The sequence below is a fragment of the Colius striatus genome, chromosome Z, assembly GCF_028858725.1.
Source record: "Colius striatus isolate bColStr4 chromosome Z, bColStr4.1.hap1, whole genome shotgun sequence".
Taxonomy (NCBI): Eukaryota; Metazoa; Chordata; class Aves; order Coliiformes; family Coliidae; genus Colius; species Colius striatus.
Genome location: NC_084790.1, coordinates 2929087 through 2946421, shown reverse-complemented (window position 1 = coordinate 2946421; position 17335 = coordinate 2929087). Strand labels below are relative to the sequence as shown.

The 17335-nt window shown below is 66.9% G+C and overlaps 3 protein-coding genes across 4 annotated transcripts in view; 1 reads left to right on the top strand and 2 right to left on the bottom strand.

The window, feature by feature from the left end:
* The window catches only part of TUBG1 (tubulin gamma 1), a 10748-nt gene extending 7354 nt beyond the window's left edge, over window positions 1-3394 (top strand). Inside the window, 5 exon segments of the mRNA XM_062018599.1 lie at window positions 3-89; window positions 91-102; window positions 2111-2263; window positions 2511-2672; window positions 2971-3394. Of these exon segments, the coding sequence (XP_061874583.1) occupies window positions 3-89; window positions 91-102; window positions 2111-2263; window positions 2511-2672; window positions 2971-3168 (612 nt within the window). The 3' untranslated portion in view covers window positions 3169-3394.
* Window positions 3395-4428: 1034 nt separating this feature from the next.
* Window positions 4429-11587, bottom strand: PLEKHH3 (pleckstrin homology, MyTH4 and FERM domain containing H3). Of its 2 annotated transcripts, none has more exons than XM_062019024.1 (13): window positions 11344-11587; window positions 9087-9142; window positions 8389-8477; window positions 8032-8226; window positions 7676-7833; window positions 7442-7565; window positions 6991-7288; window positions 6703-6910; window positions 6330-6466; window positions 6113-6233; window positions 5573-6025; window positions 5307-5498; window positions 4429-5215 (listed from the first exon to the last, which is right to left on the bottom strand). In XM_062019024.1, exons 1-13 carry the CDS (start codon window positions 11497-11499, stop codon window positions 5033-5035), a joined length of 2370 nt encoding a protein of 789 aa, XP_061875008.1. In that variant the 5' UTR covers window positions 11500-11587; the 3' UTR covers window positions 4429-5032. The 2 variants fall into 2 exon arrangements, with proteins under 2 accessions (XP_061875008.1, XP_061875010.1); XM_062019026.1 differs by having other exon boundaries at window positions 6339-6466.
* Window positions 11588-14517: 2930 nt separating this feature from the next.
* CCR10 (C-C motif chemokine receptor 10) lies at window positions 14518-15798 on the bottom strand. Its single transcript, XM_062017543.1, has one exon. The coding sequence runs from the start codon at window positions 15796-15798 to the stop codon at window positions 14518-14520; it is 1281 nt and encodes a 426-aa protein (XP_061873527.1).
* Window positions 15799-17335: the final 1537 nt, after the last annotated feature.

The following is a 17335-nucleotide window of genomic DNA, read 5'->3' as shown; positions in this document are numbered from 1 at the left end:
TACAACACAACGACCTCATCGGGCTGATTGCCTCTCTCATCCCCACGCCCCGCCTGCACTTCCTCATGACGGGCTACACACCGCTCACCCACCGACCAGTCGGTAAGGCAGCCACCCCCCTGGCACTGCTGTCCTTCCCTGAGGGCAGAAGGAGCTTGCCACACTCACCTGCTAACACACTCAGCCCCACGGGTTCCAAATCACAGGCCTGTCACCCACAGCATGTGATAGGCACCTGTGACATGACTCAGAGTGGTTGGACTCAGAGCTCCTCCAGCCCCAACCCCCTGCTAAAGCAGGTTCCCCTCGATCAGGGGGCACAGGAACGTGTCCAAGTGGTTTGGAAACCTCCTGAGAAGGAGCCTCCACACCCTCCCTGGGCAGCCTGGGCCAGGGCTCCCTCAACTCAGCACCAAAGGAGTTTCTCCTCCTGTGCCAGTGGAACTCTGTGTGCTCCAGCTTGTGACTGTTCCCCCTTGTCCTGTCACTGGCCACCACAGAAAACACTGGCCCCATCCTCCTGCCACCCACCCTTTAGGTACTTACAAGTATTGATGAGCCCCCCACTCAGCCTTCTCCAGACTGACCAGCCCCAGGGCCCGCAGCCTTTCCTCAGCAGGAACATGCTCCAGTGCCCTGAGCATCTTGCTGGCCCTGTGCTGGCCTCTCTGCAGCACTTCCCTGTCCCTCTGCAGCTGGGGAGCCCACAACTGGCCCCAGGACTCCAGATGAGGCCTCAGCACATGTGGCAGAGCAGAGCAAAGGGGAGCAGAAGCTCCCTGGCCCTGCTGCCCACACTCTGCTGGATGCCCCCAGGCTGCCATTGGCTTCTTGCCCACGAGGCCACGTTGCTGCTCATGGGAAGTTGATTCTCCTCCAGCACTGCCAGGTCTGTCTCCTGGAGCTGCTCTCCAGCAGGTCACCCCCAGCCTGTCCTGCTGTAGGGGGTGGTTCCTCCCCGGGTGCAGGACTCTTCATGTGCCCTTGTTGAACCTCAGCAGGTTCCTCTCTGCCCACCTCTCAGCCTGCCCAGCTCTCACTGACTGGCAGCACAGCCTTCCGGTGACTCAGATGTGTGCAGGCAGTTGTGCTCATGCTGGGCTGCCTCCTGCATGCATCAGCGTAGCTGAGGCAGCCACAGGAGAGCTGAAAGTGTCTGATCTGACAACCACCACTCTTAAAGTGAGCCCAGTGTAGCGTCCTTGCTGGCCTGGTGGGCCACTGGCCCAGGCTGTTTAGTTCGTAACACTGTTGGTCACTCTTATGCCAAGACTGATGGTGGGCTGGAGGCATCAGCCCCTTCCCAGGCCTTGATCTGTGTTCTGGGAGGGGATTGCTACGGCTCAGCTGCACTGCTTGCACTGAGCTCCTCCCCAGGCAGTGCCCCACTGTGCCCCCAGTTGTGTTTGGAGAGGCTCTCACCTGGCTTGGATGTGTGTCAGGTCTGCTGGGAGCTTAACCAGCTGCTGTTCTCCTCTCCTGTGCGTTTCCTCAGGATGTTACTCAGAGGAGCAAATCTGAGAAACTGCTGGCTCTGAAAAGGGTATCGAGTGTGTGATCTGTCCTTCCAGGGAGGAGTGTGGGGAGGGCTCAGCCAGCAGCTCAGATGAGGCTGGAGTGGGGCTGCCACACTGCTGTCCTTGCTGTGGGCATTCCTGGGGGTGCTGGCCCTGGCTCCCCCGTGGCAAGGAGCAGCTGGGCAAAGCCTGGAACAGCCCTCAAGGACTGCTGAGGATGAGGTGGAGATGGGTTGCAGCAGAAGATACCCCCTCTCCTGCCCTCCAGCCCCACTCCTTGCTTTGGCAGTGGAACAGGATGGAAGTTTTGTGTCTGTCACTCTGGTCTCAGCTGAGCTTTGCGCCCTGCCCCTGCCATGCTGGGAGCGGGGCACAGCTCAGTGCCCTTGGGTTCCCAGCCTGGCTGTGCCTGTGGTGTGACTTTGGGATTTCCCTGTCCTGCATGTGGCTTTGCACGTGGCTCCATCCCCCAGGAGCGAGGGCTTCTGTGTGCAGCTGCCCTCTGCTCCTGTGTGTGTGTGTGTGCAGGGTACGGGGGAGGGCAGGGGAGCAGCACACCCCGCTCCCCACTGACCCCCAGCTGGCATTTTCAGGTGGCCAGCGTGAGGAAAACCACGGTCCTGGATGTGATGAGGAGATTGCTGCAGCCTAAAAACGTGATGGTGTCCACAGGGCGAGACAGGCAGACCAACCACTGCTACATTGCCATCCTCAACATCATCCAGGGGGAGGTGGACCCCACACAGGTGAGCTGCCACAGCCATGGCAGTCGTGGGGCCTGCCAGGGAATGGCCTGGTCACTGCCTTCCTGAGTGGCTCAGAAACTGCCTCCAAGTTGCTCCTGTGTGGGGCCCTGGCCTCCTGGAAGCCTCCCTAGGCCGAAGTCCCCCTTCCTCAGGCTGTGCATCCCACAGGGAGCAGCTCCTGGGTCTGCTGGGGCCAGGCTGCTGCGGCCCATCACCCTGCTGCCCTTCACTGCTCTCTTCCCACCAGGTTCACAAGAGTCTGCAGCGGATTAGGGAGAGGAAACTGGCCAACTTCATCCCTTGGGGCCCTGCCAGCATCCAGGTGGCTTTGTCCCGCAAGTCCCCTTACCTGCCGTCCGCACACCGCGTCAGCGGCCTCATGATGGCCAACCACACCAACATCTCCTCGGTGAGTCCCCATGGGCACAGCTCTGAGCTCCTCCCTGTAGCAAACACATCCTCCCCTGAGGCTTCTGCAGAGCCACAGCAGGCCCTGCAGCTGAGGGGAGCGTGGGCAGCTCCCAACTGGGGCACAGCAGAGCTGAGGTCCGGCGTCCTGCTGCAGACCCACACCCTAGCCAAAGGCAGCCCGGGATGCACGAGCTGCCGCAGGCTGGGATGCAGGGGAGCAGGTCCTGCACTGCCTGAGGAGGCTGGGATGCCCCAGGGAGCTGTGTCCCCTCTGACCTGCCTCGCTTGCTCCCCAGCTGTTTGAGAGGACGTGCCGGCAGTACGACAAGCTGCGCAAGCGCGAGGCTTTCCTGGAGCAGTTCCGCAAGGAGGACATCTTCAAGGACAACTTTGACGAGCTGGATAACTCCCGGGAGATCGTGCAGCAGCTCATCGACGAGTACCACGCAGCCACACGGCCCGATTACATCTCCTGGGGCACGCAGGAGCAGTGAGCAGCCTGCCAGGGCCCAGGAGCGGCCCACAGCCACCTCTGTGCGCACCAGGGGTTGGGTTCCAGGGGCCTCACACACACACACACCACCCACCACCATACACACGCCCCCACCCCCCCCTTTCCCCCATCCCAAGCTGTGTTCCTCAGCAGGGAGCAGCGCTGCCCCTGCAACCCCTTGGCAGGGGCACAGCCTCCGCTCCCCGCCAGCCCTGGCCCAGGATGGGACGGGGCAGCTGGTGTGCTGTGCTGGGAGAGAACCTCCAGCCCTGGAGCAATGCTCATGAGGAGGAGAGGAGGAGGAGGAGAAGGAGAGTTGAGGGGCTTGGAACAGGCCTGGCCTGAAGAGCTGGGTGCACCCCTGCTGCTGAAGGCTCTGTGTGGGCAGAAGCCTTGTGTTTCTTTTGGCCAGATCAGGCCTGGGGCATAGGCTGTATCTATATTTTTGTAGGTTATTTTGCTTTAATAAAGGCTGTTCCTGTACTGACACTTGCCTGCACGCTCCTGGAGTGAGCAGCCCCTGGAGGAGGTGCTGCTGGGGCCAGCACTGGCCTTACCCAGCTGGCCATTTCCCCCTGCCCATCCTCAATCTGACAGTGTCCCAGCGTGGTGGGAGCGGTGAGCCGGGCACACTGCTCAGCTGCACCTCCGCAGCGCTGGGTGACCGCTGCAGCACAGCCAGAAATACTGGAAGGATCTGCTGGCAGGGCTGACCAGCCCCCACCACCACCCACAGCGCTCACATTAACGTTTCGTGGCCCCACGAGGGGCTGGGGGGAGGGTGAGGGGGGAGGCTCGCCGCTCTGGATCCAAGGCAGGGGGATGGCACTGCCAGGACGGACATTGGCTCAGGGCCCGGTGGTGTGTGGGGAGGGACAGACGGACACAGCCGCTCCGGTCCTGCCCCACATCAGTCAGGCTGCAAGGCATGGGGGCATGGGGCAGCGCTGGCTGAGAATTAGCCCGTGGCACTGAGCAGGAGGCTAAAAATACCCCCCCTGGCCATGCCAGCGCCGAGCTCCCACGCCTTCTTTGGCACCAGCCCCGAAGAAGCACCCGCTGCGGGGCAGCCAGTGCCAGGGGGTGCCGGGGAGCTGGAAGCAGAGCCCGAGCTGTTGATGAAATGCCAAAGGCAGAGCGAGCAGCCGGGCTGCGGGCTGGAGGGACAGCCCTGCCCCCAAGGACACGCTGTGCTGCTCCTCGCCGGCCCTGCTGCGCTGGCTGCCCCGGGGATCGGCTCCGGGACAACGAGGCCCAGACGTTCCTTTGTGCATTTATTTATAAAAACAACCAACCAACCCTCCCTCTCCCTTCCCCAAGACAGAAAACTGACAAAACTTTACAGAGGCAACGTTGAGGGGCCGGAGCCCCAGCCGTACCAGCTGCCACCCCACCTCAGAGCCCACCGGTCACCGAGGCAGCTCGGGCTGAAGCTGCCTGCAGCTTTCCAGGAGGGGTGGGCTCAGTGGACGGACAGACAGGCAATGGCACAGCATCCCCAACCCCAGGCAAAGCCCCTGGGGCACAAGCAGGAGCCAGGGCACAGGCAGAGCTGCCAGGCAGCACGAGCGCTGCAGGCCAAGGCACTGGGTAACAGGGGAGGGGGTCAGGCCTGGAGGCAGCACGGGGCAGGAGGCGGCGGGGAGGAGGGGGGAAGATCTGCTGCCCTCCAGGGAAAGTGCTGGGAGACGTGAGGGGGGCACAAGCGTCTCAAAATAAATTAAGGAAATAACCAGAAAGGCAACGGCGGCGTGAGGAGCACGAGCCCCTGTCCCCCCTGCTCAGGGACCAGCACCGACCTGCTGCTGGCTGCCAGGCCGGCTGCCCTCCCCATGCCGGCCACCGCGGCCACGCCGGCCCCTTGGCTAGCTGTGGGAGGAGCCCACCAGCGCCCGGTGCTGCCAGGGCCTGGCCAGAGGACACAGCTCCTGGGACAGGGCGGTGGGGTCCGAGGCAGGGGGGCCGGCGGCCGTGTCCTGGGGCCGGGGCGGCCGCCGGGCGCCCGCGGAGGTGAGGTACGTGTTGAGGAGCTGAGTGATCTCCTCTACCTGCGGGACACAGAGGACAGGCTCATGCGGGCCGGGGTGCCCAGGACCCTGCAGCCCCCGGGGGAAGGAGGAAGGAAGGGGCGTCCCTCACCTGGGAGGTTTCGAAGAGCAGGTCCCGATCCTCCAGGGAGAGGCGGAAGGTGTTGCCGTCGGAGGCGCCGAAGGAGGAGATGCGGCCGTAGCAGAAGCTGTCCAAGGGCTCTGGCTCCCCGGGCTTGTAGAGCGAGACGGCCTTGGCCCCGACGCCCAGCCACAGCCGCTGAGCCCCAGCCCCCGCCGTGCTCTGCGGGGAGAGGGGAGTCAGGGCCTCCCGCTGCCCCGGGCCGCCCGCCGCCCCCCAGCCCGCCGCGGCCTCACCGCGCGCAGCCTGACGTCGAACAGCGTGGAGCCGAAGCCCGGCCACTCCCGCACCAGCGCCACGTAGGCGGCCATGGCCTCGGGCCGGCCCATGCCCTGCAGCAGCTTCCACTTCTCCACGATGGCAGCCATGGTGCTGGCCCCCTCCTCCCGCAGGCGGCCCCGCAGGCGCTGGTCGCGCTCCGCACGTTGCTTGGCCAGCGCTTGCCCCCAGAGCCCGCTGGCCAGCAGCCCGGCGCGCAGGCGGGCCCCCCGGCACTTGGCTGGGGGCCGGTGGCAAGGGGTCGGCGGCAGACGGGCGTGCAGGACATGGGGTGGGAAGAGCTCTTCCAGGCGTGGGAAGGGGACGTGGGTGGAGAAGTCGCTGTTGAGGCTCTGCAGGCGCAGGGCCGCCAGTGTCTGCAGCGTCTCCTCCGACGTGGGCACGTAGCCCCGTAGCACCATCTCGTGCGCCTGCGGGAGGGGGAGGGGGAGGAGATGGCACGGCGTGGCCGCCGCAGCGTGGCAACGTCTGGCCAACCCCCCCGGGATGGCTCTCACCTGCTCAAACAGGAGGGCAAACTCCAGGCTGTCCCGTGGGACATTGTCCGTGTCCAGGAAGCCGTAGTGCTTGAAGCAGAGCCGGCACGGCGGGTCCTGCTCCCGCTCCTCCCCAGCCAGGCTGTGGCAGAAGGGATCGGCCCCATCAGCGTGGGAGGCATCCCCCACCCCGGCCCCTCTTACCCCCCCTTAGGCAGCACAGTGGTGGGACATTTACTTTTCAAACCTGGTGAGGACGTCAGCCAGCAGCGTGGTGCTGCCCACAGGCTGCTCCCGCCGCCGGGATTGCTCGTAGAGGGCGAAGAGATTGGGGCTCTGGGACAGCCCCAGGCGTGACACCAGCTCCTGGGCCACCTGGGGCGAGACAAAGGCAACCGATGGTGACTGCACGTCCCTGGCTCCGGCGCTCAGGGCTGCAAAGGGACACAGACAGGTCACGGCGGGCAGAGGCAGGTGGCCCCCAGCCCCTTTCCGACACAAGGACGAGCTGGGAGAGACCCACAGGAACCCCACCAACGGCACGCTGCCCACCCTGCCCCACGCATCAAAACACCCCGAGCCCCCCGCCCGGCGCAGACACAGCCCGTCACCTCCTCAGCCGTGGTGTGGGAGCTGATGGCCACGCTGCAGGCGGGTGCCCCCGGGCAGTGCACGGTGCAGATCATCTCCTGCCGCCGCATCAGCACCAGGATCTCCTCCAGGGAGGGCACGCACTCCCGCCCCTTCGTCTTCCCCAGCGCCTCCCGGATGAAGCAGGCGTACTTGGCCATCTCCGAGGAGGGGAACCGGCTCTCCGTCCTGCCAGAGACATCGGGGAGGTCACGGTGGCACCGACTCGACGGGTGCCCCGGCACCGGGCGAGCTCCGCCAGCACTCGCCTGTCCAAGTGGAAGCGCAGGAAGCGCAGGACGGGCTGGGAGGGCAGGAAGGTGCAGCTCATGCAGGTGAGCAGCTGCCAGTAGTGCAGGTCGCCCTGCCCGCCCGGCGCCGGCGGCTCCGTGGTCTGCTTCACCAGCTGGCAGTAGATCTCATCCACCAGCGGCGGCAGGTCCAGGCAGGTCTGCAGGACTCCCTGCATCAGCGGCACCGGGTCCCGCTCCGACTCCAGCTGCTGCAGCGAGTTGAAGAGCTTCACGGCCTCGTCGCGCAGCGTGGTGTAGCTGCGGGGGCCGGGGTCTGCGGGGTGGGATGGGAGCAGGGGGGGTTACCGTGCATACCCTGGGCAGCCAGGTGCCGTACCCTCACCCAGATGGGGCTCAGCCCAGCGCCCGCGCAGTCCCCAGCCCAGCACTGTGGGACTGGGCTGCGTGTCCCCTGTCTGCCCCTCACCGCTTTGGTCCAGGCTGCCGTAGGGGAAGGGCAGCAGGGGAGCGTAGAGGGGGCTGCTGGTGTAGCGCAGGATTGGGTTGCAGCGGTAGATCTGCTCCAGGACCTCGGGGCTGCCACAGTGCTCCTGGGAGGGCGAAGCGATGGCAGCAGCTGCAGAGGGGTTGGCTGCCCAGCCAGGAGGAGCTGGCACAGGCACCCGCTGCTGCCCCGGGACGCTTCCATCCCCGTGCTCACCTCGACGTCGCGCATGAGCAGCTGGGTGGGCGTCTGGACGGGAGCTTTGCTGTCGATGACCTTCTGCACTGCGCACACCCAGTGCACGGCCTCGTTCAGGTGCTCCGTGTACAGGCGGTAGCAATGCTTCCTGCCAAACACCGTCACGCTCCAGTAGCCTGCGAGGGACACACAGCTCACCCTCTGCCCCCCTCCCCCCAACCCCAGCACCCTCACCCCAACGACCCCCACTCCAGTCTGGAGCTTGGCACAGCTTCTCCTCTGGGCAACAGAGTCCTCTCAGGTCCCGGGAGAGCAAACACAGAGCACAAGAGGCCGCGAAGGTGCAGCCCGACTGAGGGGTACAGACATCTTACCCGTCTCCTTGTAGGTCTGCTTGTCTGGCCAGAGCACGGAGCAGAGGCTGGTGAGCACAAGGGAGCCCAGGCGCCGGGCTCCCTTCTCGTTGCTGCTGTAGTAGTCCAGGGAGTCGGGTGTCAGCACAAACCAGTACTTCCGAGGCCGGATCCAGGGGGTCTTCACTCCGCCCCGCACCTCCCGCTGCAGCCAGCCTGGCAAGGGGAAGCCTCAGCCCCTGCCGCTGGCACCACCTGCCCCAGGGGCTCTTCAGCACAGGGGCTGCCCAGCACCGGCCCCACCGGTGCCTCCTGCCCCTCTGGGACACGATCCAGCCACGATCCGGCCCCTGTGCCCCCCAGCCCGGCTATGCCCACCTTTCACAAGAGCATCGGGGTCATCCTCCACTGGCCCCGGGCCCTTCTCCACGATGAGGCTGCGCATCTCCTCCGTGACGAGCAGGGACCTGGGGACGACACAGGGCTGAGCCCAGGCACCTGCAGGTACCTCCCACGGCACCTGAGAGGGGAGCCAGTCTGGGGACTGGGGCCAGACGGGTCCCGAGGGGCTCCGGGCACCCCCCAACCCCGCGGTGGGAACGCGGCAGAGCCATCGGGTGCAGATGACCCTGGCTAAAAATAATCTGTTTGCAGTCGCGGCCCTGCCAAGGAATTCGGAAAATGAACAACCAGGAAGGAATGTTGGCAGCGGTGTCGGCACTGGGAGGACGGGGAGCGAGCAGGCCCCCGTGTCCCAGCACCCCATCTCCCTGGGCACACACCACCCCAGGCTCTGCCGGTGGATGTAGCTTGGCACAGCCTCCTGGCACAGAAGGAGCCACGCACGGCTCCTGCTGGCTAATCCCATGGGCAGCCAGGCCACTGGGTACAGCAGGGGACGCGCCAGGGATGGGGACAGAGCATGGCCCTGCCATCCTCTGCTTGGGCAGGATGGGACGGCACAGGGCGTCCCCAGTGCACCCCCCCCCCCCGCGGTGTGCCGGCCCCCGGCACCCCCAGCACCCCTCGAGGGACGCGATGGGAAGCCCCGCGGGCGGGAGGCAGGAGTCACTCACCGCTCCGAGCCGCTGCTCCTGCGCGTGGGCTGGCTCAGGCTCACCTCCAGGGACCCCTGCGCAGCAAGGAGAAGTCTCAGCCCCACCTGGCAGCCCTGAACGTCTCCCCCCGCAAGCCCAGCTCCAGACCCAAAGGGATAAGCTCACGTCCCTGCTGCCGCTGCCACGGGGCAGGGAGCCCCGGTCGCCCCCACGGCGGTGGCAGGAGGCAGCGCTGCAGCTGGACCACCCCGGGGGCGCGGGGGCAGCCGCCGGGCACGCCGGCCGCGCGTCCTCAGCTGACCCAGCGGGCTGAATACCGTGCAGAATTGCACAAGGTCAGTGCTGAGTAATACGCTTACGGCACAAAGTCCCATTGTGATGGGGCCGCTGACTTCCTGCCCGCGGCGGTGGGACGCGGATGGACGGCGCAGGGAAGCCCCTGGCCCGGCAGCGCTGGGCAGGGGGCCGGCTCCTCCTCGAGCGGCACAACTCGACGTGGACGGCGATGACCCCGGCACACGCGTGCCAGGACACGAGGCAGAGCCCAGGCACCGGCAGGCACCCGGTCGGGCAGGGCGAGGGGACACGGCAGCGCCGGAGGGTGCTGCGCGGGGCGGTGAGTGGGTAACCCTGCCAGCTGCAGCCCGACGGGACAGGGCACACCACGAAATGCCGAGAAAAAGAGACGGCTGCTAAATATAGCGTCGGGGAGAAGGGGCGGGGGGGGGGAGCCGCTGCAGGTACGGCTGCGCCGCGGGGCAGGGCCGGGCACCGCTGACCCGCGGCATTAAGGGCACCTGTCATGCAGCAGCAGTGACCGTGCACGGCTCCAGCTTCTCCAGCCACCGTCCCGCTGCGCAGCCCGGGGAGGGCCCCGCGCTCTCCTGCACGACTGTGGGCACAGAGGCAGTGCCCAGTGGCAGGAGGAGGAGGCGGTGGCGGCCGGCTCCTTCTCAGGGATATAAATAAATGGGAGAGGAGCCGCGGTGGCAAGGCCTGGGGAGCTGATCCCACGCTCTCAGGAAGGGGCGGCCGGCGCTGCGGCTTTCCAAGGACCCCCCCAGGGCCATGGCAAAGAGCTCCCCAGGGAGGTGGCGTCACAGCCGCCCACGCCAGCGCGGACCTCCGGAGCCAGCGCAGCCCATGCGATGTGGGAAGGCCAAAGATGGCTCCTGCCATTGCCATGCCCTTGGCACCGACACCAGTGCCCAGCGGGCCCAGCGCCAGCTCTGCCACTGTCCCGGCTGTCCCGTGGTGCAGGCGCCGCTGGGGAAGGGGACCCGCTGCCAGGGGATGGCTCAGGGCTGTCCACAGACGGGGCGGCCCGGTGACAGTGGGTCCGCGCTGCAGACCCAGCAGTTGGCAGGGAAGAGGGGCTGCAGCAAGCGGGGCCGGGCTGTCACCGAGCCCCTAGAGACGCAGCCCCGTGGCTGCGAGTACGAGAGGCAGCTGGTGCGGGCAGGAGGCAGCCCCGGGGTGTCCCCCCCGCCCCCGCCACGCTATCAGCCGCCCTCCACACAGCCCGGCCGGGGGAAGCGCCGGTTTCCGCCGCTCCGCTTCCCTAAACAGAGGAAGCAGCCGGAGCGGGGAGATCCCGGCCCGCTCCCCGTGCCCACCACGTGCTCCCGGGGTGCTGCGTGCCGGGAGCAGCCCCGGCCTGCTCCGGCACGTCTGTGCGGAGCTGCGGCTGTCCCGCGGAGCCCTCCGCACCGCCGGCCTGCCCGAGCTCGGCAGCGCCGCAGGGCACGGGCCCAGCACGGGATCGGGCACTGCCAGCCCCCACGGCCCCGGCTCCGAGGTGCGGGCAAGGGGTGGGCGGCAGCCGGTCCCGCTGCCCGGCCGGCCTGGCAGGACCCCGGCTGCAGCTGCACCCGACGGGCAGCAGCAAGGGCCCCGCACCGGGATCCAGCCAGCAGCGGCCCCCGCAACCCTGGCTCCAGGACCCCCCAGGGCCCGGCCGGAGGCTGCCCGGGAGCGGCAGCTCCCCCACACCCACCGGGACGAACCTCCTGCCCCACCGTGGGGACCCCCCGGCCGGAGCGACGGCGGCGCGCCAAGGCCACCCGACCGGCGGGACCAGCGGGGACGTGCCCGGGCAGGCGGCGGCTGCGCTCGCCGGGGCGGCGGGGACCAGGACGGTACCGCGTCAGCGGGGGCCGGTGCCGGACGGGCGGGCAGGAGGAGCCGCGCACCGCCCGTCCCGCCGCCCCGTGCGCAGCCGCGGCTCCGGTGCCCGTCGCAGTCGGCCCGTCCCGGAGCTGGTGCCGGCCCTAACCTGGTCTCCCTGAGCGCGGAGCTCAAAGGACGCCTCCTCCTCTTCCTCCTCGGCCTCGCCGTCCGCCTCCCGGTCCGCCTCGCCGTAGTCCCGTCGCAGCAGCGTGAAGCCTTGCCGGCAGCACAGCAGCCACCACAGTCCGCCCGGGAACGGCATCGCCCCGCCGGCACCGGACGGCACCGGCACCGGGACGGGACGGGACGGGACCGGGCCGCCGCCGCCTCCGCCGGGACCGGCCCCGCCGCCGCCGCCGCCGCCGCCGCCGCCGCCGCCGCCCCGGGCGGGCCGGGCCGGGCGCGTCAGCGGCCGCCGCCAATCGCCGCTTGCGCCCGGGGCGGAGCCAGCGCTGCCGGGGCCGCCGCTCGCGTCACCCGCCGGACGGGGGCGCGCGCCCAGACGCGACGGGGCGGCTCCGGGGGACCGGAGCTACCCCCGGCACGGCGCGACGGGCACCCACCGGCACCCAGTGCGGGCACCGGCACCGCCGCGGGCCGCAGGCACCGGCTCTGACACCGAGAAGTGCCGGTATACCGGGCAGCCCGGGGCTGCACTGGCCGCGGGGCATCGAGTGACCTCACGGGAACCGGTGCTGTCCCAGCCCCTCCGTGCTGCAGCACCGACGGCTGAGGCCGTGGCGGTGCCGCGTGCCCGTGGGCAGGACCGGGGATGGCTGGCGCAGGCAGGGGCTCCCCGGGGAGGAGGACTCGGTGCTCGGGCAGGCCTGTCCTGCCAGCCCTCGTGGTGCCTTCCTGCCAGAGAATGAAGGGGCTCATGGCAATGGCACAGCCGGTGCTGCAGCAAAATGGTGCAGCTCAGCTTGGCCCCGGGCCCTGCCTAGCAGCAGAGAGGCCGTGGCACCCTCGAGCCATCGGTGCCTGAGCCCTGTCCTGCTGCTGGAGTCTCAGAAGGGGTTAAGCACATCAGCTACAGCTCTGGCTTTGCTACAGCTGTTGGGTCAACATCGGCAGAGCCCGCGGTGCTGGGATGCGCATGCAGGAAGCACCAGCTGCCAGTTCCCCTCCCACGCAGCCAGCGCTGGGTGTCTGCCGGGCTGTGCTGGGGGCTGAGCCCCAGTGTGGGGCTGGCAGGGCAGCCGGGGCAGGTGTGGGCACCAGGACAGAGTCCACCAGCACCAACAGGGTCGGAGACAATGCGGTGCTTCCCTACATGCATGACTTCGCTGTGGGGATACCACGAGCAGCTGCCCCAGAGCTAGTCCCTATCCTGCTCCCAGCCACCCAGAGCCCTCCTTCAGCCAGCCACAGTGTGTAGAGCTGCCACAGAGCCCCAAGTGTTCCCAACCCGTGGCCCTGTGCCACTCAGCTTGGTGCTAGCCCAATGGGGATGAGAGCATCAAGGCCATGCTAGGCCCAGCCACAGCGCCCTGGCTCTGTGGGAGCTGGGAGTTGCTGGGACGGGATGTGCTGGTGCAGAGGAGTTCGTGAGGAAAGTGAGGAGGGGAGAGGAAAGTCCCTCTGGCCTCTCCATCCTGGGAGGGGATTTCCAGTAGGGCCCAGGGCAGATTTTTCTAGGGAGCCCTCTGCTGTCACCAACCCTGAGGTCTCCCAGCCCCTCTGACACCCTGCACATGGGGGTGGCCTGAGCTCTGCCACCCCTTCAGCAAGGGGCTCCTGCCCACGGCTGTCCCCTTCGACTGCCTGGGCCGAAACGGGGGCACCGCGGGGCTGGGTGGCCCGGCTGAGAACCGCTCATGCCCCCACCCTGCCCTGGAGCCACCGTGGAGCCGGTGCCAGTTCCTGAGCTGTCGCCTCCCACACGCACACCCGCTGCCCTGCCCAGCCCGGCAGCCCCCAGGCTGTCCCCGCCCGCTCCCCGAGCCCACACAGGGCACCGCGGGGACAGGCAGGGGACAGGCAGGCGACCACGGAGACAGGCAAGGGACAGGCAGGAGCGCGAGGCTCTGCTGCCGCCTGCAGGCATCCCCGGCCGACACCGGCGCTGACGGACACGGAGGGGACGGACGGACACGGAGGGCACGGACGGACACGGAGCCCATCCCTCGCTCGCCGGCCCCGGCTCCATCCCAGCAAACCGACCTCCCCCGCCGCTCCCTGGCACCGTCGGCACGGTTTTCCCCTCCATCCGCCCCCGACCCGGGGCAGCCCCGGCGCGCACAGGCAGCGCTGGCCCGACGGGGCTCGCCCGAGGTTTGTTGGAAGGGAAGGAACCTGGTGTATGCACCCACCGCCCAAACACCGCCAGTACCCCACGGCCCCCCCGAGAACGCGGGGCAGTGCAGGGGGACCCCAGCGCACTGCGCAGGGTCCTCCTGTCCCGGTGCTTCGCTGTGCAGCAGAGGCACTGCTGCAGGGCACACGGGTGCTGCGCGGCCCCTCCTTGTCTCTGCTCACGCTTGTGCGGGCTGTAGGAGGGCACTCTGTCTCGTGAGAAGACTCAAGCTGAAGGTCATGCTGTTTCCTAGCGGCGAAGGCCGTCGCAGACCAGCCTGCCTTGACTACCTCCAAGGATAACTTGGGAGGATGAGAAAAGCCCCGAGCTAGCGGGCAGTGAAACAGACATATCAGAGATAACGTTGTTACTGGAAACTCGATGTTCTTTCTACCCCTACAGAGACGGGAAAACAAGATGACTGACAGCAGATCCCTGTATTCTATAAAAAGCCCAGTCCCGTTTCTGTGGGGCGTGAGAGGATTTCTGCATACTGTCCTTTATGGAGTGTCTGAAAATCTTCCCCCTTGAATGGGGACACCCCTCAATGTTACCATCCAGAGCTGAGAGGAAGGGAATGGCTTGCTGTCTTTGATACGTGTAACTTCACTATCTATGGAATAAGCTAGTTTAAAACTGTTGCTTCAACTCGTAACAAGTAGTAGCTACAGTGCTAATACCGTGCAGTAAGTGTTCCTGTAACCTATTGCCTACTAAAACAGGAAACCCGGATTGAAACTTTATATGAAATATATTTCCAATTCCAATGTTCGCATTATTCTGTAAAAAAAACCCCACAAATTCTGTTTTGCCACACCCTCAGTTTGCCATCATCACCCTGCTGGCACGGGGAACACGGGGCACCGTGCGGGTTGTCCCATCCCGCCACCGCCGGGCTGCTTTGACGGGGCCCGCGGTGGGTCCATGCCCGGGGGGAGACACAGAGGGGCCGAGTCCCGCGGGTCTGGGGGGAACAGCGCGTCTCTACACCACATCCTGGCAGGTGGAGAGCGACGAGCGCCGGCGGGGGCTGGGGCAGCTGGGGCAGCGCTGCTCGAGGGGACCCACACAGCCCGCATCGCTGGCCAGCAGGCACAGCTCCCGGCGGAAGCGTTGGCCCAGGAAGGCGTAGAGGAGGGGGTTGAGGCAGCAGCGCAGGTACGCCAGCCCACCGGTGACCAGCAGCGCCAGGTCCTTGCGGCGGCTCTGCGCACAGCTCATCTCCCAGCTGGCCAGCAGCTCGGCCGCGTCCAGCAGCACCATCAGGCTGTGGGGCAGCTGCAGGGCGACGAACACCAGCACGAGGGCCAGCAGCACCCGCAGCGCTCGGTGGGGCTGGGCACCGCGGGCCGCCAGCAGCGTGCGAGCCACGGCCGCGTAGCAGCTCGCCATCACCAGGAACGGCACGGCGAAGCCCAGCACAACCTGCACCAGGTTGGTGGCCCCTCGGGCTGGCCTCGACACCGCCCGCGGGAAGACGACGCGGCAGAGCCGGAGGTCCTGGTGCTGCTCCGCTCGGCTGTAGATGAACTGGGGCAGCGCCAGCAGCAGGGCCAGCAGCCAGGCCAGGCCCGCCGTTAGCCAGCCGTGGCGGCGAGCCCGCGGGCGCAGGCGGCAGGCGGCCGGCACCCGCACGATGGCCACGTAGCGGTCCACGCTGATGCAGGTGAGGAAGAGGAAGCCGCTGTAGAAGTTGAGAGCGTAAAGGCCCTGCAGAGCCTTGCAGGCGGCCGTGCCCGGGGACCAGCCCTGCAGCGTGTCGGTGACGGCGAAGGGCAGCGTCAGGAGCAGCAGGAGGTCGGACAGCGCGAGGTGCAGGAGGCAGACGTCGGTGATGCTGTGTGCCCGGCGGTAGCGGACGTGCGTGAGCAGCACCAGGCCGTTCCCCACCGTGCCCAGCAGCGAGAGCAGCAGGTACACAGCTGGCTGGTAGGTGCGGGCGAAGCCCTGCACTGCCTGTTTCTCGCAGAGCTCGGGCGGCATGCTGTCCTCCCACGAGTACCCATCCTCCTCCCACGAGTAGAAGTCGGTGGTTGTCTCCGGCACCGCGGGGCTGGTGGTCGCCTGCACGGAGCGAGGCTGAGTGAGGGATGCTCGGAGGCAGGAGCGCAGCCGCAGCGTGCAGCACCGCGCCCGTGACGAGCCCTCCTCCACCCAGCCCCGCTGCAGGGAGCCCGGGCGTGCCGCAGCCCCCAGCCCTGCGTTCGAGGCGGTTTCTGTCTCACACCCACCCGAGGCAGCGGAACGTTCGCTGCGCTCAGTCATTGCGAGAGCGACCACGCGCTTCCCGAGCAGCCGCCCGCGGCGCGGAGCTGGTGCGGAGACGTGACCCCGGCCGCGGTGTCCCCGGCTCAGCAGCACGTCCCACAAGCTAACGGTGCGCCTGCCACAGGGGAGCTGTTCCCCATGTCAGCACCCAGCCCATGGCACTGATCACCCCGCGCAGCCCGGCTGTCGGGCTCCATGCCAGTATCTCTGCCGTGGATGTGCACCCAAAGTGCACACGGGGACCAGCCCAAAGCACTCACCCACCCGTACGCACCCCCACAGCCCGACATTGTCTAGTGGTCCTGGGGCATCCCATCACCTCTCACAGGTTGCTGGCAGCTCTGCACGGTGCTCCCAGCTGTCAGTCCTGCTCCAAGGCAGAGAGAAGGACAGACCTGCAGCCCGGGACCCCATTGCTATGGACGTCAGGATCTGGCACGGCTCTGACTTGGAGCAGCCTTATGACAGCAGCGTCACTCCACCTCACATCAGTGAGCCCAGGCAGATGAGTCTGATCACCCCACCTGCTCCATGGGATTGGAACCCAGTGCCAGAGCAGCCTGACTCTCCAGGAGATCTCCCAGCTCCTTCTCTGGTCTGGGCCCCGGGGAACCTGGAGCACCAGGCACTGCCCTGTATTCCCTGGGGCTTTGCCTTTTGGCCCAGACCCACACAGCTCCCAAGAGAAGCGTTTGAAAGCACCAAGAAGAGACAACGAGGGGGTTTCCCACCCAGCCCCCTGCAAACCCCTCACTCCACAGCCCCTCACCTGCTCCTGCATCGTGCAGCGGGACCTTTCCCCTTGTTTGATGGGTCTGGAGCCTGTCGGTGTCTCAGCCCTCTGCAAGCTGTGGTTTGACCACGTGCTGCTCCTGATACTGAGAGCGGTGCAGAGCACAAGCTCAGCCCCAGGGGAGGAGGGCGAGGAGGCAGATGTGACCCCTCTCCGGAGCCCATCCTGCCTCTTTTTCTTTGTGGCTAGCGTCTGCATGGCTGGGACGGAAATAGCAGCACTGTTCAGCCCTGTCGTGCAGGGCTGAGGACAAGCCTGTTTGTGGCCCCTGCCTGCCTCCCAGGGCCTGCCTCTTTGAGGCCAGAGGAGAAACTGGAGGGAGCAGGGCCAAGGAAACTGTAGGTGTCTGTGGGCTGGTGCTAAGCTGGACACAGGCAGGATGCTGGTCAGGTGGGACCAACAGAGACACCTCCAGCCCAGGAGCAGCTCATCCCATTGGGAAACATGGCAGTTTCAGGAACCAGGGTGGCTGCCGGTGCAGGGTATCCCCTTCATCCAGGGCTACCAGCCCTGCCCTGCACCCCTACGCCCACGTGCCCCTGAATCCCCACAGGGATCCCCACATGTTGTTGGTTGTTGACAACAAAAGTCCTCATTAAGGGGCAGATTAGTTCCTGTGGGGCAGAGGCCCTACTTTCCTCTCCCCAGGAGAGAGACAATTGATCCCCGGATTTGACGGGCTTTCGGCCGTTTGCTGCAGTAATCCCTCAATCCCCCTTTCTCCCTGCTACAGCCATCTTT

Coding starts and splice junctions, on each gene's coding strand:
- CCR10 (XM_062017543.1), bottom strand. CDS start 15,798: ATGACTGAGCGCAGCGAACGTTCCGCTGCCTCGGGTGGGTGTGAGACA.
- PLEKHH3 (XM_062019024.1), bottom strand. CDS start 11,499: ATGCCGTTCCCGGGCGGACTGTGGTGGCTGCTGTGCTGCCGGCAAGGC. Junction 6,026..6,112: donor TTGCCCTCCTGTTTGAGCAG/GTGAGAGCCATC, acceptor CCCCTCCCGCAG/GCGCACGAGATGGTGCTACG. Junction 5,216..5,306: donor TGCTCTTCGAAACCTCCCAG/GTGAGGGACGCC, acceptor TGTGTCCCGCAG/GTAGAGGAGATCACTCAGCT.